Here is an 18,432-nt window from a genome sequence, read left to right on the forward strand (position 1 = left end):
CAATAAACCTTCCCACGAGGCTGCATTGCAGTGTATGAAAGGAGTAAAGCAGCAGGCATATCCACATTTCAGCTACATGGGGATTTGAAGATAACCCCCGTATATAGGACATCTGCTTGCTTTTTACATTGTTCAGCCATGGACACTTTCTATCCGCAGGTTCTTCTCTGGCTTCCGGTGTCTTCTACCAACAGTCAGTTCTGGAATGATGTCCACAGAATTGGAGCTTTTATAAGGAGAGTTCCTCCTCTCGCCTACCGACATACTGACTCTCTTTAACTCAATCAGACTTGATTAAGTTCTGGCATAAATGAGATTTTTATTGATACAATAGAGAAGTCACCACAACCAAAGTAGATAATTTTATCTTGAGAGTGATTTCTTTTAAATATGAAAAAATTGTTATAGTATCATCTAGACAAGATCCTGAATATTAAGTCTGTTCACCTGGATTGAGAACTGAAACATTTAAAAGAAAATATTTGGTATTAGTTGTAATCCTTAAGAATGGAGCTAGTTTGAAATACTTCTTGTTCACAAAAGGAAAACCTCAGCTCTGGGAAAAGGAATTAAAACCATATCAGAAGCTTTTTGAGAAATCACATTCATCACACCACAGTCATTTCTGAAAGGACTTTTTCTCCAGATTGTAAAGATCCTCTCTTAAAAGCATAGTCAAAAACTCCAAAACTGTTTGCCAATACTCCAGGTCAAGGCAGTCAAGGTTCGGGATTTTTGTTGACTCAACAGGCATGACCACCTGATTAACAACAACATATATATTTCGAGCCCTGGTGGCACAGTGGATGAGAGCTCAGCTGCCAATGTTTAGACAGAGAGAGAGATCAAGGCCTGGTTAAGCAGGGTTCAGCACTTGGCTGCTAACAGAGATCGGAGGTCCAACCATGTGGAAATCAGCTTTCAAAAAGATGGCAGCCTTGGAAATCCTATGGGGCAGCTCTATTCTGTCCTATAGAGTCACATGCAAATCAAAACTAACTTCAGCAGCAGGTTTCGGTATTTTTGTTTACATATGTATGAAAGTGTGCATGTATGCAAAAATGAATGTGCATACGTGTATATATAATGTTTATTTATCTTATCATCTCAGTAAATGTTATTTATTTTACAGCCAATTTACAAAGGTCTTCCATCATAGATTTACATCACACAGGAAAATCACATCAGATGACAAAATGGTAGACAATCACACAACACTGGAAATCACAGCCTAGCCATGTTGACACACTGTAGGGGGACACAAGTCAATCTGTAACAAAGACATTTGACTGTATTTTTTAATGGGGTTGTTTGTATATTTGTGGTTAAGTTGCAAAACTTGTTTTCTTTCTTTTTGAAATTTGGATTTTAAACCCTTATTAGATGTGGCTCCTGATTGTTTTCTCCCAATCTGTACTTTGTCTCTTCACTTTCTCGATATCTCCACATCTTTCTTATGCACCTTATCAGTCAACTAGTAGGTAGCTATGCTAAAGAATGAGGCCCCGGAGAAATAAAAAAGCACTCTAGAAACAGGTGCTGCATATGGAGGGAGAAGCAAGTTATTTGCTGTTCCTAAGGAAATCAAACTCCCTAAAAGGCCAGCCTCTTTCTCTTGATCAGGGTGGAAAATGTAGATAGCAAAACCTTGAAGAGTTAGCATTGCCCAACATCACCCAGTGCTTCTCACACTCTGGGGAACATTTGATTCATCTGCAGAATCTTTAACAATCCCCTTGCCCAAGCCTCACGCAACACACAGTCAATTTCTATTTCTGGGCTGAGCACCCATGTAAATTAAAGTTCACCAAGCGACTCATATGAGACAAATCACTCAACAAGACGTGCTTCTCACAAATTAATCTGCACATGAATCAATTGAGAACATTGTTATTTTGATGCAGTAGGGCTGGGTTGCACCTGAAAGTCTGCATTGCTGGCAAATTCTAGGTCCAAGAATAAACTGTGGGTGTGGAAGTTTTGTTTACTCTAAAGTTAATCAAATGAATAAATATTATATGGACCTTTGGTGTTTAGATTATGTGCAAATAAAAATACCGACATAAAATGTCATATTTGTGAATTTTATTAATATTGAAGAAAATGTACAGTACAGCTTTACAGTAAACGTTAAGAACAAAAGATCCATAGACTGTTCCCAATAATGGTTTCCACTTAAACATTCCCACAGACTCAGTACAGGGCACTGCTTAAATGAGACAGATCCCACTGATGGGTTCTTTAAGTCTTTCCAAAATCACTTTCACACCAAATGCACTTAATTGCATAGCTTCCAGTGACATTATAATTGAATATTTACTCCCATATTAACTTTGTTTCTTACAAAATAACTAAATTACAAAAACTGTTATAGGCCTGTTGCATATGGTCTCTTTTATATACAACTTAATATACAAAATTAAAATAGGCAGTCTCAGCATGTCTGTCTTTCCATATTGCCTAAGATTCCACCATAGCACTCACACCACAACTGAGGATGTCATTCAACAAATACACCCTGCTCCCTGCATCTTTCTCCTCTTGGGTCATTTAGTCACAACCAATTCATGTGAGGCTTCAGGCTAAGGGTTCCAACCATAGATGTCTCACTCCCAGTCACTCTCCTTAAAAGGAGGCCAGAAGCCTCACTAGAATCCGGAAACTGTGTCTCACACTTCTCAAGAACACAAGGGCTCTCAACAAGAGGTGTAGACTACTCAGGAGGGAGAGAGGGGGGAGATGTTCTGAACCTGGAGCTCCACTGTCCATTGTCCAGTCTTGTGAAGACAATTCTGAGTGGCTGTCGTGGAACATGGTTAGAAAGTGCAGGTGGAATGATAGGGCTGGCTTCGACAGTATTCAGTAGAGATGTGCTGTGTGGAGGCTGGAGGTCTGTCACCCTGGTGACTTGGGGTGGCCCTTGGGGTCTAAATTCAGTTGTATTGGACAGAGGCTGGCCGCTTCGCATTTTAGGTTTCTGACTGTTCTGCTGCAGGATCTGGAGGGTCGTGAGTTTTGCTTTCTTTGCAGGATTCCACCAATTCTGTTCGGGAGTCTGGGCAGATCTTTTTCCTAGTGCCTGGATGCTGAGTGGAGAGTCCTGGCCCCTTCTACCTCTGGCAGGCTGTGGACTGGATTTTGAGATCCTATCAGGACCCTGGGCTTGTGCCTGGGGGCTGAGGACATGGCCCAGGGCAAGGGTTTTTGAGGCCTCCTGGGAAACATAATAAGCACAAGCATCACATCTGTTGTCTGTTGTGTTCGCCATGAGGGTAGAGTCCTGGCCAAAGTGTTTGGTTGCTGGCTGAGAAGAGCCAGTGATATCCACTTCTTCTTCTTTAGTTTGTCCATGACATGAGAAGAAACTTGGATCATGATCTTCCATAGGAGACCATGCAGGGAAGATGGATTTCCCATCAGGTTTCCTTACAGGTGGCCAGTTTCTGAGAGCAGAGTCCAGGACAGATCGCGTCTTGGTAGTGTGAACGGGCATGGGCCTGCAAGGATGCTGTGGGAGAAGACACCACAGGATATATATTAGGATTTCCTCCAAGTCAAGTGGAAAAGAAAAATCAACCAAACATAAAGACGTGGAAGTTACCAACTTCTCTCTAACAGTAGAAGAAATACAGGCAGTCTCTTTGTATAGGAAGAGGTACCCGAACTCAGTTAGGCTCAGGGGAAATAAACTATAATATCAGCTGGATATATTGTTCCCATCAGGCTGAAAACTGTAAATTTTTGTAATATCCTGTCTTGCTTAATAATATAGAATAAGCCCTTTCCTACAGACTTCTATGGAGTGGACATGGCTACAGGTCTTTTGAAGACGGATGGATGGCTAATGTGTTTTCAAGAGATATTTGGAAATAAGTAACACAACTTAAAAGATGCAGATTTTCCCATGTGCGAGTCTACCTCTTGGAAGGCATCTGACTAAATCACTTACACCTATGCACGGAAATGCTCCCACTAGCGTGTTTTTGGTAGGCATGCAAGAAATATTACAAAAACAAAGAAGCAAAGGGAAAATGGCCCCTGAAATGTATACAGAAAATTTGGAATCCTGTAGGCCAGAATAGAATTACAAAGCACTTGTCACAGAAGGGGCATGGGAGTGAAGAAAATCAAGCCTACACGGAAGAGAAATAGAGTGGGGAACCCAGTTGACTCACCCTCAAGTAGTCACAAGATTCTGTCGATTCCTTCCAATTTTGCTGCTCTTTCTCCTTGGGTCTCTTGGGAAATTTCTGGAGCAGAGCTTTCCTCTCATGCTCTTCTTCCCTGATTGGAAAACAGAAAAAAACCTGTTAAGTGGACATGCCCCAACTTATTGTCCCAATCTAGGATTAGTATTCCAGGGGCCCAGTCCTATTCATGGATTTATGGTTTTGGGACGAGGGGGATATTGAATCACTGTGATCTTTTCCAAGGCTGCCTATTCCCTCACCTCAGATTCATCCTCCAAACTCATTCAGCCCCCTAGATTTGTCCGTTCTGTACTTCAAGATAGAGTCTGCTGTTTTGTCCCTACCATGTGCAAACTTCCAAGATATGCCCCAGCCCCAACCCTTAGTGATTGTCCAGGACTAGAATTATCTCCTGAATGTGGACACCTGGAGAGTATTGAGCTCTTGGCTATTTCTCTGCAGTTACCCTGTCCTTCTCTGGAGATGGCTGGGCACACACCATAGACATGAAAACACATCATCTACTTTAATATTCAAGGACTTTCCGTGTTTCTCACCTTTGTCTTTGTTCCTTCTCTCTTTCCAAGTTGTTAAAGGGCCAAAGGGTCTGAGGCTTCTGGGGCTTCTTCGGCTCCAGGTTCTCCTTCTTCATTTTTTCCAAGCCCAAGGCCTAGGGTACTGTGGCCCCACTCCAGCACTTTATGGGGCACCTCTTACTTCTTGTTGTGTGCCCAAAGGCTCCACAGTTCTTGCACTTCCTCTGTGGGTAGAGAAGAAGGGTGCTTGGTGACTCAGCAAAAATAACAGGCAGCTTTCAAAGGTCAAGATAATATCATATTTTAATAGTTAGGTCTTGTTTTGCTGGAGGGAACATCTGCACATGGCCCGATAAGTGTAAGGAATTTCAGGAGATTATGGTCCTGCTCGTGTCAGAGCATGGAACTGGGAGGAACAACTGGAGAGTCTAAGGATGAGGTTTATGAGCCAGATTTCCAGAAACTGACAAACACTAGGCTGGAAAGGACACTAAATAGGGAGAAAGATTGCCCCTGAAAACTACTAATGGGCTAATTAACCAGGTGAGAATGTCACAAACCAGACCAGCCTTGAATGAGAAAGAACAATTGAGTTAAGAACATAGAAGGTTATATGTTGCAACCATCTCTCTAGAATCCATGCAGCCCTTCTGGTTCCTGGGAGGTCCAAGCCTCCACTTACCCTGGGATCCTCCTGCTCTGGTTGGGGATCCCTCTGCGCAACCGGTCCTCTCCATTGCCTCTTCATGGTCTGGGCTTTATGGGGTCTGTGGGGCTGATGCTAGGTGTAATTAACTGCAGTCTGCCTCACCTCCTTGAAGCTTCAGGCCAGTCTTCCTCGGAAAGTGATTTTTGGTTTCCTGAGTCACAAGATAAGGAAAATATCTTACATGAATGGAGACGAAATTCCTCATGGACCTTCTTCTCCCAGTGGGTATGAAGGTGCCTCTCTGCTCACTAAGTCAAACCTAAATCATCTTTCTCTACTTGCAACATGATCTCATTCTCTGCCATGATTACCTCCTCCCACAAAGGGAGCCTCCCTCAGACAAAACTCTTGACACATATTTACTGAATCAGGATTTGCACCATTGAATGCCTGATTCTGATTTTTATACCTCAGCATAACCAACTATATTAGGAAAAAACAGCCAAAGTTTCCCCAGACTTACAAAAGCATAGAAGGCTATGGGAATACTATGTCTGTTCTTTGTCAAATGTATAGAAAAGTCTGGGAAATAATGTTCTTTTCTTAAAAGCTAAAATTTCCACCTTTTACATGTTGCAGTTCAGTCGATTCCAACTCATAGCAACTCTATAGGACAGAGTAGACCTGCCCCATAGGGTCGCGAAGGAACAGCTGGTGGATGCCAACTGCCCACCTTGGGGTTAGCTGCCCAATGCTTAACTACTGCAATACGAAGACTTCGCCTTTTACATGAGAGGAGGCAATTTCCAATGATGAATGAACACATAAATTATTGTCTCTCCTAGTAGATTGGGACCTTTATGGTTGATGACCTGGACTGTTTTGCTTAGTGGTTTACCTTCATCATCTCACTTTATAACTTGTTTCTAATAAATGCTCAATGAATTTACATTAATTTTTTTTTTAAGAACGTATAATAGAATTATTTAGTCTTTTAATTATTTTGGCAAAACTACCAGGACTCTACACCTGCTCATCCACTATCATAGACAGGGCATTGGAATATCTTTAATTTGAAACTCAAATCTTAATGTAATAATTAGAATTCAGAATCATGCATTTTATCAGTCTTTAAAATGCTGTGGAATATTTACTCAACACCAAGAGTCAAACTGCTATAGATTTTCACAAGTACTATTCCTCTGAGCATTGAAAAGAACTAAAATTTAAAAAAAGAAAAAAGACTAACCTGAAGCCCAGCTGTCTTTGGCTGTCTGTCAACGGATCCTCAATAGATGGTTACCGGGACAACTCCGTGGTGCAATTTCCAGGACTTCTGAGGAAAGGTCACTCTGAGGGTGTTTCGAAAATAGGGAGTAAGATTCCTTCCCAAAGACTCTGGATGGGCTAGTTAGCCAGGAGACGAGGCCACAAACCTGGAGAGAAGACCAGACGCAACTGACCAAGAATGACAGACTCGCAAGCTTTTATGTTGTCTCAACGTCATGTGATTTGTAAGCTCTTTAACCCAATCAATCCAACCCAATCACATTCAATGAGTCCAACATAACCCAATCTCACTTGATCTAATTAAATCTTGAGATGGGATCCCGTGTAATGTAATTCACTCAATCTAACGCAATCAGTCAATAATTCAATTGGACTTAATCCAATCACTTTTACCTGATCAACTTAACCTAATAGAATTACCGTTATCTAATCATCTAATTTGTTAATTTGTTGTTTAAGATTCCCAGTGTAAGAAAAAAAAACAAAAATCTGGACCCCGAAGCAGCTACTAGCTAGAGAAGGAATCCAAAGGAAGAAGGGAGGGAAAGTGTGAAAGGAAGCGCCCAGACATTCATTTGGGACCAAGATGGTAGAGCTGGATGTTTGTGGGGACAGTGCCAGGTCCTGGCCACCAAGGTCATAGGGTCCAGGCTTCCTCCCAGGCAGGTAACACTGGGCACATGACTACTGACAATCTGCCCTCCTCAGACCTTCGAGGACACAAGTTCTCAAGACACCTGACCCTACACAGTCTATTTGGATCTCATAGATAGGCACCTGGCCACAGCAGGATATGGACATGAGTTGAGTACATGATAAGGAATCAAAGAGAAGATTGATTCACGATGAGTTGGAAGGGCGGAGGCCTTTGAGAGGGGACAGTGGGGTAGGGTGGGCAGGTTCTTGGGCTTTGCCAGGCTGAAGAGATGAGAAGATGGAGTCCAAGTTAAAGAGAGTTCAAATCCACCAGCTGCTCTTTGGAAACCCTATGGGGCAGTTATCCAATATCCTATATAGTCACTATGAGACGGAACTGACTCCACTCCAATGGCTTTGATTGTTTTCTTTAGTTTTTTCATTCAGTTTTGTTTTGTTTTCTTTTTTAATCCAGAGGTAATTCTTGAGTTCCAGTCTCAAGGGATCTAATCACATCTTTAGATCCCTCCCATGTAATGTAAACCATTCACTCTAAGGCAATCAATCCAATCAAATTCAATATAAATTAATCCAATGACATTTACCTAATCTTGTTAATCTAATTCAATCACTGTAATCTAAGCATCTAATTTGTCAATACGTTCTTTAAGATTTGCAGGTTATTTTTAGCAGCTGTAGTTTTTATTTATAATTTTTAAAAATCTTCCAAGCCCTGAACACATGAAATTTTTACTCTAAATTTTCTAATGCATGCCTATATTTTTCCAATTCTATACATAGCCCTTGATACATTTCAGATATATGTTTACAAAACATGAAAGACAGGCATAAGATTACATTTGTTCTCGTCCAAGATTAACAACCAAAAAAACCAAACCCGTTGCCACCCAGTCCATTCCTACTCATAGCCAACATATAGGACAGAATAGAACTGTATCATAGAGTTTCCAAGGAGTGGCTGGTAGATTCCAACTGCTGACACTTGGATAACAGCCGAGCTATTAAAACTGTGCCACCAGAGCGCCCATCCAACATTAGGGAGTAGTTATTACCTTACAGATGTGCAAAACCAACTCTGACATTTCAGAATTTATTATACGTGAAGGTCTGTTTAGGGGCAGTATATTCTATCCATTAGTCTCTGGCTTTCAAATGGACAAACACTGTATGATCCTACTTATGTGAAATAAGCAAATACATGTTGCCGTTGTGGTTAGGTGTCAAGTCAGTTCCAACTCATACCTGCCCCATATACAACAAAGTGAAGAAGTGCCCCATCCTGCACCATGCTCACAATTCTTGCATACTTGAGTCCATTGTGGCAAGCACTGTATCAATCCATTTTCTTGAATGTCTTTTTCCCTGACCCTCCGCTTTATCAAGTATCATGTCTTTTCCAGGGACTACTCCCTCCTGATGGTATGTCTAAACTATGTGAGACAAAGTCTTGAAATCCTTGCTTCTGGCTGTGCTTCTTCCAAGACAAATTTGTTAGCAATTCTGTCAGTTCATGGTATACTTGATATTCAATGCCAATTCAAAGGCATCAATTCTCCTTCCGTCTTTCTTATTCATTCTGCAGCTTTTCCATGCATGTGAGATGATTGAAGCACCACAGCATGGGTCAGGTGCACCTTAGTCCTCAAAGGGACATCTTTGTTTTTTAACACTTTCAAGAGGTCATTTGCAGCAGATTTGCCTAATACAATGTATCACTTGAGTTCTTGCCTGCTGTTTCCATGGGCATTGATTCTGGATCCAAGTTAAATGAAATGCTTAACAACTTCACTATTTTCTCTGTTTATCAGGATGTTGCTTATTGGTCTACTTGTGAGGATTTTTACTTTCTTTATGTTGAGGTGTTCTCTTAGGCTAGATTCTCTAGAGAAGCAAAACCAGGAAAACATATAAATAGAGAGAGAGAGAGAGATTTTTAACAAGGAAATGGCTCACACAGTTGTTAGAGATTGTAATGTCCCAAGTCCGTGAGGCTGGAAAGAGATTTCTCCTGACTCATGTAACACAAGGGTCTTGCGAACCCAAGATCGGCAGGCTGGAAAGCAGGGCTACTGTAATGCTTCTCCCGACTAACATAGTCTAAGTCACATAGCAAGCAGGTAATCTTCCATGCCTTTGCCATCTGAATCAGGTAGAAGTCTTTTTTTTTTTCTTCTTTAGTCACATAGGGTCAGGGGGCTCCACGGGGAACTTAAATTTTACCTCATTCTTATAGCAATACAGAACAAAATGGAACAAGTCAGGGCTAATAAAAGCACCAGGTTTCTCCCATCTGTCATCGCTAAGGAACTCCATGAAGTTGAACCTCCACACCCAACCAGCAGCAATGAATTTGAACATGACACTGCAAAACAGGTCTACAATCCCATTTCTTCCATGAGTCAGAGACGGTTGCTGGGCATTTGAGCATCCGTCCCCACCTACCATCAACAAAGTAAATCACGATGGACCCAGGAAAGGTGCTTTCTTCTGCTTTCCCCTCTCTTGGTATCAGGGTGGCACAGTGAGAATGAAGCACCAACCCACCCTGCTATAACAAGGCAGTGTGAGTCAGACTTCCACTTCATCCCTCCCTGGGGGCAGGGGCACCCAATTGGAAACTGACCTTGCACTCACACCTACAGGCAACAAGATGGTATGATGCTGTGCCCCATTTTCACCAGTAATCCACCAGCACTCCTTGTCACCTCAGGCTCCAAAGTGCATCACAAACCTGCCCACTTTTCCCATCTGCACTGGACCATTAATCCTCCCCTTCACTCCTTCAGAGGCATCATGAGCAGTCCTCTCTATTCACTGCTCTCATTCTATATTGGCCACAGGTGATTCCTTGGACATAAATTCTTTCTGCTCTGAAGATTTGAGAACAAAATCAACTTCCTCAAAGAATGATTTTGACTCCGCATGAAAAGAGTTCAATCACACACATCTTTGCATAAAAAAATGCCTTATGTTAGATAGGCCATGTGTCTATCATTTTTACAGATCTCTCCTGGTAGTCACCATTACAACAGCTAGATTATTACTTTTGACACACATTTAAACAATCTGTAATAATTTATCCACTTTAACCTTTCAATATCAGACATTTTATTTTGCAATTTACTTTTATTGCCCATACTAGAATGTAAGTTCTCTGAAGATAGAGACATTGTATCATTTCTACTTAAGCACCACAAAAAAGTCAGGATCTGAAATATCAAAGACCCTCAACAAATACCTGCTAACAAATTGAACATTTGATGAGTAAGTTAATAAGATACTTTAGATAAAGTACAAAATAAAAATAAACTGCAAAATAAAATTTGCGGTATTCACTCATGACTCAGGATTGTAGGGAAATTTCCTCCCCAGTTTCCTACAATATTCTTGACTTCACACCTTGCTTGGCAGCAGCATCTGTAACACTTGCTGAAGAACCTGTCTTGCAGCCTACGCTAGACCCATGATGCTTCTCCTACATGAATCATTTATGCCGAGGATTCCTAAACATACCTGAGTCACAATCCCCTTTAGGATCACATGATGCTATAGATATGCACACATCATATACGTTGCAACCTACTTGAAGTGCTTTGTAAGTCCTCGAAAAGCATATCTCAAACAATTTATTCCTTAATAGGTCTCAAGGTTATAAGAAATCCTACAGCAAAGCAAGAAAAGGAATTATTCTGAGAGGGGCGAGAACTTATGATGCAGCTCCAACCCTCTCCCTGGCCAGCTTTCATGAAAGTTTCACTTACAGAATGGAATCTACCCTTTCAAATATTTATTTCCTCAGAATGTTCTTTTTCAGGTTCATTTCATCCAGTGCAAACAGTGGGCATTTGTAGAAAATGTTTGCTTAATAGATATCAAAGGAGTACAGCTGCGTGATTCAATACGCCTGAGTTACTGTATTCAGCCCCACCAGTTCTGTGGCATTCAGAAAACGAGACTCTCTCCATGTCTGCAAAGGTCTCCCACGTATTCATTCTCTCAGACACCTCTGTGTTTTTGAGGGAGAAAATATTCCATGGAAAACAAATCTAAACGTAGAAAATGACCCATTTTCTGACCCCGAATTCTGGTGATGTTTCTGCCAAGGTGCTCAAAATCCATCAGGGCTGACAAATGTGTTTCCTCTTAAAGATGGAACTTTCATTCCCTTTTAAGTTACGAGGGCAATATCAGAGGACATTTTAAGCATCAGAAATAAATGCAACATGGGTATTTAGTCACAGAACATTTATTTTTCCATGTATCCATTCATCTTTCCCATACATGTACACTTTTAAAACTAAGAAAATAGAAGACATGCACCACATTGCGTTCTCAGCCTTTCACTAGCATCTACATTTATTTTCTGACTGACCCCAATCTTTGTAATTATGTTTAGATACGCATAAAAATAAAAAGTGTCCACGAGATCAACAATGACAGCAAGAACATTAGAAGAAAAATTGCCCATTATTACTCAACACAATGTTTCCTGTTTTTTAAGATATCTACCAACATAATCCATTTTTCAAGAACTGCTAGTGTCTACGTATCTGCAAGTACTTGAAGTGGTTTAATTTGTTTTTGCTGTTTTTTTTACCAAGTACTATATTCATGATTTCTAAAAGCATTTTACCATTCTGTATCTTTATGGTATGTATTTATAATAATTAGGCATTGAACAGAGATCTGATTTCTTACCTCAATTGCATGCTGAAAATTCTTGTTGAGGATTTTCCTAGCATGAGCTTTCTTTGTATTGCCTCAATGTTGCTGCCCGCTGATCCCAGCCTGCAGGGTACCAGTTCAAGCCAGGTCAGGTCTGGCAAATCCTTACTGCTTTTGTACCCCCTCTCTCTCCCCCTGTCTCTGAGTACAATTCCACAATGTTGCCTTTGATGTTCAGGGTTCCTACATTGTCATATATAATCGATACACTTGTTTTTTCAGATCTTTGTTGTAAGAGGGACCACAGGAAGCGTCTGACTACTCCACCATCTTGAACCCACCTCTCCCAGTATGAGTTTTCTAAAGTGAACTCCGGGATGAAGGCTTTTTCACTTGGACTGTAGAATTAGTATTTCATCAATGTGACATCTTAAGTGCTGACTTAGGGAAGAGTGATTACTGTAGACTTTCATTCATTCATTGCACTGACAGTCTTTTGTACATCTGGGGATTCTCTCATGTCCCAAACGTGTTGTTCCATGAGTAATGAGAATTCCACGTTTATTTCATAGCATTTTCTTTGCAGTATGAATTATCTGGTGCTCCCCAAGCAGCTTGTTACTCCTCGCAAAGACTTTCCTGCCTTCTTTACTTTTTCAAGATTTATTCCTACTCTGAGTTTCTTGTGTATGCCAATGCTGGAACTCCAGATGAAGATTCTTCCACAGGTCTTACAGAAGTAGGGTTTCTCTCCATGTGAATTCTCTGGGAGGTAAAATGGAAACTTTCTGGTAAAGGTTCAACCTCTTCTATTACAAAAATAGGATGTCTGTATTGTATGAGTAGTCTGGCGTGTATAAAGGTGAGAGCTGATGACAGATATAGTGTGTCACCCCTGTGTGAGTTCTCTGTGTATACAAACTTGGGAGCTTTGTCTAAGGGCTTCTTCACATTCATTGTATTTATAGGTACCTCTCCAGCATGACTTCTCACACATTCTTGAAAGCTAGCACTTTTATTAAATGCTCTACCCCATGGCTGACATTTATATGGTTTCTCCCCACTATAAATCAATTCATGTTGTTGAAGGATTGCATAGTAACTATACGCCCTTCCACAATGATTACAAACATAGAGCTTCTCTCCTATATGATTTCTTTCTTATTCTCCAAGATGAAAACTTGAATAAGTGCTTTCACACATGTCTGACATTTATGGTTTCTCTCTATTGTGAAAGTGTTGGTATAGTCACTGAACTCTCTTTCACAGTGATTACTAACATAGAGTTCCTGTAGAGTGTGAGTTCTTCCATGTTGTCTAAGGTCACAATATTCTCTTATAGCTTTCGTACATGGCTCACTTTTTTATGATTTTATTCCCGTGTGAGTAAATTTCATATTATCTAATGTGAGAGCATTGCCTAAAGAGTTTCCTATATTGATGACATTTATATTACTTCTGGTCAGTATGAATTAGCATATGTTGCCTAAATCATGAATGAAATCTGAAGGCCCTTCAATGGCCATTACAAATATATGGTTTCTCTCCTATGTGAGTTAAACATGTTGAATAGGAGGGGAACAACCTCAGGTTCAGTTAGTGCGCAGAGCCTCTTTGTAAGTTAGAAACCCTACGATGGAGCAGGTGTGAAGTGTAAGTGGTGTTTGGCTGAAGACATGAGAGATGGAAACCTGAGTCAGAGGCTGAGATCAGGTGAGAGAGCTGGTAGGTAAGTGGAGAGTCCTAAAAAAAAAAGTTGGGTTTGAATGGGCTTCTGGAAGGAAGGGCCCAGCTGAAGTAATGGAAGTTGAATGGGTTCCCAACTGCACTCAGGCTCTCTGGCCAGAAACAGGCCCTGGGATCCTGGGCTTTCTTCCCAGCCTCTCAAGATCAGTGGCGGAATCCCTGCACACACTGCAAAGTGACCTTCAATACAGGCCATCGCCTTCATCTGTTCTCCACCCTGGAGACCACCTAGTATGATACCTCATAACCCACACCACATTGGACCTATCAGCCATAACCTTTCCACGTTCTACCTCCCAATTGACTCTCCCGTCCACATCTGATGTGTTCCCAGATGGGAACGATTGGATGTATCCAACAAAGGCCACAGACACAGGAACAACTGAATGACAAAGGCTTGCATACCATCCTAATATCAGGTTGAAAGGAACTACAGAGCCTACCAAGACAACTCTGTGTCCCTACCAAGACTGTCATGTCCTGTGCTCCAGGCCTTTGATGCTAACCAAGAAGTGGACTCTCCTTAAGCCCTTCAGAACCTCAGAATGCTGGCAACATCTAGGAAAATAGAGAACTGACATACCTACTAGCAGAAGGAAACCAATGGAAGAAGGGAGATAAAGCATGAATGGAGGGACCCAAACATTCCTATGAGATCAAGGTGGTAGAGCTAGATGTGGGTGGGGAAGGTGCCAGGGCCTGGCAACAAAACCTGTAGGATCCATGCTTATTCCAAGACATGTAACACTGGACATAAGAGAACTGGCAATCTGCCTTCCTCAGAATTTCTGGGATACAAGTTCCCAAGCCATCTGACCTTACACAGTCCACTCAGATCTCACAGATGGGCACTGGGCCACAGGGAAAAATGTATGGGAGTTGTGTGCATGTTGAAGAGTCAAAGGGGAGAGAGAATCAGGCCACCTCCCAACAGAATCCTGCCCCCTACTCTCACCTATAATCGATCTCTGGATGAGTAAAATCAGGACATGTCCCACAAAAGACACAGACACAGGAGGAACTCAATGACAAAGGTTTGTTCATCATCTTAACCAGTTGGAAGGGAACTGTAGAACCCAGCAAGCTGGTTGAGTGACCCTGCCACAACTGTCATAATCTGGGTTTCTGATCTGTCTTGCTTTCTTCTCAAGTGTACTAAATTCCAGAGTCCTTGATGAGAGGTGACTTCAGAGCTTAAAATGCATGCAATAGTGCACTTTAGAATTGCTGGGCCATCTCCCAGTCCTAGATTCCCCCATCATTTGCCAGTGCCCTTTTCCAAGCTCTGCCAATGGTTTCTGGGGGGATTTCCATGGTGATGGTAAACAAGCTGAGACTGAGCCTTCCTGTGTTCAACAGACGGTTCTTCACCACCCTCGCCACGTGTCCAGTGATCCAAATGGTATATACAGGTTCCTAGGTGTAATCAAATTGAACCTGGGGGAAAGAAGCCTGCCTTGGACCCCACCCCAGGCAACACGTGGCCTGCCTTCTGCCCATAGACAACTGAGACTATGCTGGCAATGTCTAGGAAAATTAGGAACCCAAAACACCTACTAGGGAAAAAGAAATTCAATGAAAGAGGGAAGTAAAGTAAAATGAAAGGGCCAAAACATTCTTATGGGACTAAAGTGGTAGAGCCTGACGTGGGTACGGACAGTGCCAGGTACTAACCAACAAGGTCTTACACTCAACACTTCTTCCCAGACATGAAGCACTGGGTACAACAGTACTGATATTTCTACCACTCTCAGACCATCAAGGACACAAGTTTGCAATGCATCTGACCATACACAGTCTACTGGGATCTCTCAGATACTCACTGTATAATGGGGGGATGTGGACGGGAGTTGAGTGCATGAAGAGAAGTGAAAGGGAAAATGAACTCAGACTGAGTTAAATAGGCAGAGACCATTCATGAAGGACAACAGAGTAGGGTGGGAGGTGCTTGTGTGCTGTGAGACTGAAGAGATGAGAAGATGGAGCATGAGTCAAAGACACAGAGGAGGGCACTGGCAAGTAAGCTGGGATTCCTAAATTGAGTTGGCTTGAATGTGTTTCCTGAAGTAAGTGTCCAATTTAAGGAACAGGAGCTGAAGGGCCTCCTATCCTAGCTCAGGCTCTCTCTGGCCAGGATCAGAACATGGAGTCCTGGCCTTTCCTCCTGGACCCACAGGAGACAAGATGGAGACCCTCGATGGGTCACAAAAGGACCTCCAAGCCACATCCTCTGCTCCCATTCTGAATCCACCCCTAGAAACAATCTCAAAAGGCATCCTCTTGGTTCCTGCTCATTTGGGACTTATTTAGACACAGTCCTTCCCTGTTCTGCCTTCAAATGTCACTGCCACCCACAAATTGCGACTCTTACTTCTTTTAGGTAGAAAGGGACAATGTCACAAACAAGACAGAACGACTGAAGCACTTCATTGAGAATTGCTTTCCCGCCACCCTAAAACCAGGTGGAAGGAGGTACAGAGTTTAGCAAGCTGACAGTGGGCCCTGGGATTCAAGTTGTGATCTGAATTTCCTTCTGCATTCCTTTGACACTAGCGTGCTGATTTCCAGAGATCTATGTAAGATTTTATGATAGAATTTTGAAAGACCAACAACTTCTTCATTACAAATCCCTTTTTTCACCAACATAAATGGCTACTATATATGCGGACATCACCAGGTGGAGTAAAAAGGGGGCCAATCGACTACATCTATGGAAAAGAAGATGGAAAAGTTTAGTACCATCAGTCAGAAGAAGGCCAGGGGCCAGCTGTAGAACACACCACCAATTGCTCATACGCAAGTTCAAGTTGAAATGGAAGAAAATTAGAACAAGCCCACAAGAGCCAAAGTACAACCTTGAGTATATCCCACGTGAATTTACAGATCATTTCAAGAATAGATTTGAGGAAAAACAAACACAGATTTAGAGACGGAGAACGAACTAATATGGGGAAGCAGCGATTGTTTTCAGAGCCTAGAGCCAACGTACCAGTCAGGTACGGCAAAAGCACAGAGAGCTGCTTCACCCACCTGAACTAACACCGGGAGGGGGCCCAGCCGGTTCGGGCAGACGGCGTGGAGACGCAGCCGGTGGGAGAAGTCCCCAGGAGGCAGTGATTGGTCTTGGAGCGGGGAGAGCAGCGTCCCAGCCGGGTAACCGTCCCTCTGGGATTTGGACTGGATGCAGGTACAGCATAAACACGGAGAGCTGCTCCAACCCCCTGAACTAACCCCGGGAGGGGGCCCAGCCGGTTCGCTCAGGAGGCGTGGGATGCAGCCGGTAGGAGAAGTCCCCGGGAGTCAGCGACAGGTATTGGAGCGGGGAGAGCAGCGTCCCAGCTGGGACACTCGGTCATGCACAAGCACGGGGAGCTGCTCCACTCACCTGAACTAACACCGGGAGGGGGCCCATCCGTTTCGCGGGGGCGGCACGGTGGCGTGGCTGGCGGGACGAGAAGCCCCCGGGAGGCAGCGACTGATTTTGGAGTCGAGAGTGCGCCGTCCCAGCAGGGGAGCCTTGACCCTGGGCGTGTGGCTGGAAGCAAAGGATCTGACCGTGACTCCAGCGGGCCAGACCCCCCGGGGGCAATCTCCACACAGCCAGCATACATAGGCAACGCGCCCCGTGGGAATCGCAGATATAATAGTCATTCCAAGCAAGACAAGCAACTCTGGCTGTATTCTGAGGTGCTACTCTCCTATCTCTCTGTTCCCTCCCCACCATCCCCAGGCAGCTTCATTAACATCCGAATAGCCTAAGCCAGAGGAAGAACTCTGATAGGGATCTGACTGCATTTTTTTTTAGTGGATTTTCTGGAAAAACTAGTTTCCCAGTGATGGCTCGGAGACAACAATCCAAATCAAACCACTTAAAGAAGCAGACCATGACAGCTTCTCCAACCCCCAAACAAAAGAATCAAAATCTTTCCCAAATGAAGATATAATCCTGGAATTATCAGATACAGAATATAAAAAACTAATTTACAGAATGCTTCAAGACATCACAAATGAAATAAGGCAGACTGCAGAAAAAGCCAAGGAACACACTGATAAAACTGTTGAAGAACTCAAAAAGATTATTCAAGAACGTAGTGGAAAAATTAATAAGTTACAAGAATCCATAGAGAGACAGCATGCAGAAATCCAAAAGATTAACAATAAAATTACAGAATTAGACAATGCAGCAGGAAGTCAGAGGAGCAGACCCGAGCAATTAGAATGCAGACTGGGACATCTGGAGGACCAGGGAATCAACACGAACATAGCTGAAAAAAATCAGATAAAAGAATTAAAAAAAATGAAGAAACCCTAAGAATCATGTGGGACTCTATCAAGAAGGATAACCTGCGGGTGATTGGAGTCCCAGAACAGGGAGGGGGGACAGAAAACACAGAGAAAATAGTTGAAGAACTCCTGACACAAAACTTCCCTGACATCATGAAAGACGAAAGGATATCTATCCAAGATGCTCATTGAACCCCATTTAAGACTGATTCAAAAAGAAAAACACCAAGACATATTATCAAACTCGCCAAAACCAAAGATAAACAGAAAACTTTAAAAGCAGCCAGGGAGAAAAGAAAGGTTTCCTTCAAGGGAGAATCAGTAAGAATATGTTCTGACTACTCAGCAGAAACCATGCAGACAAGAAGGGAATGGGACGACATATACAGAACACTGAAGGAGAAAAACTGCCAGC

At 42.6% G+C, this 18,432-nt stretch overlaps 1 protein-coding gene across 1 annotated transcript; it reads right to left on the minus strand.

The window, feature by feature from the left end:
* Positions 1-2,713: 2,713 nt before the first annotated feature.
* LOC111752819 (protein FAM90A27P-like) lies at positions 2,714-4,842 on the minus strand. The gene is made up of 3 exons (XM_064274174.1): positions 4,748-4,842; positions 4,176-4,284; positions 2,714-3,508 (listed from the first exon to the last, which is right to left on the minus strand). Exons 1-3 carry the CDS (start codon positions 4,840-4,842, stop codon positions 2,714-2,716), a joined length of 999 nt encoding a protein of 332 aa, XP_064130244.1.
* Between the last annotated feature and the right edge of the window lie 13,590 nt (positions 4,843-18,432).

This window comes from Loxodonta africana, chromosome 21 (assembly GCF_030014295.1).
Source record: "Loxodonta africana isolate mLoxAfr1 chromosome 21, mLoxAfr1.hap2, whole genome shotgun sequence".
In the NCBI taxonomy this organism is placed as follows: Eukaryota; Metazoa; Chordata; class Mammalia; order Proboscidea; family Elephantidae; genus Loxodonta; species Loxodonta africana.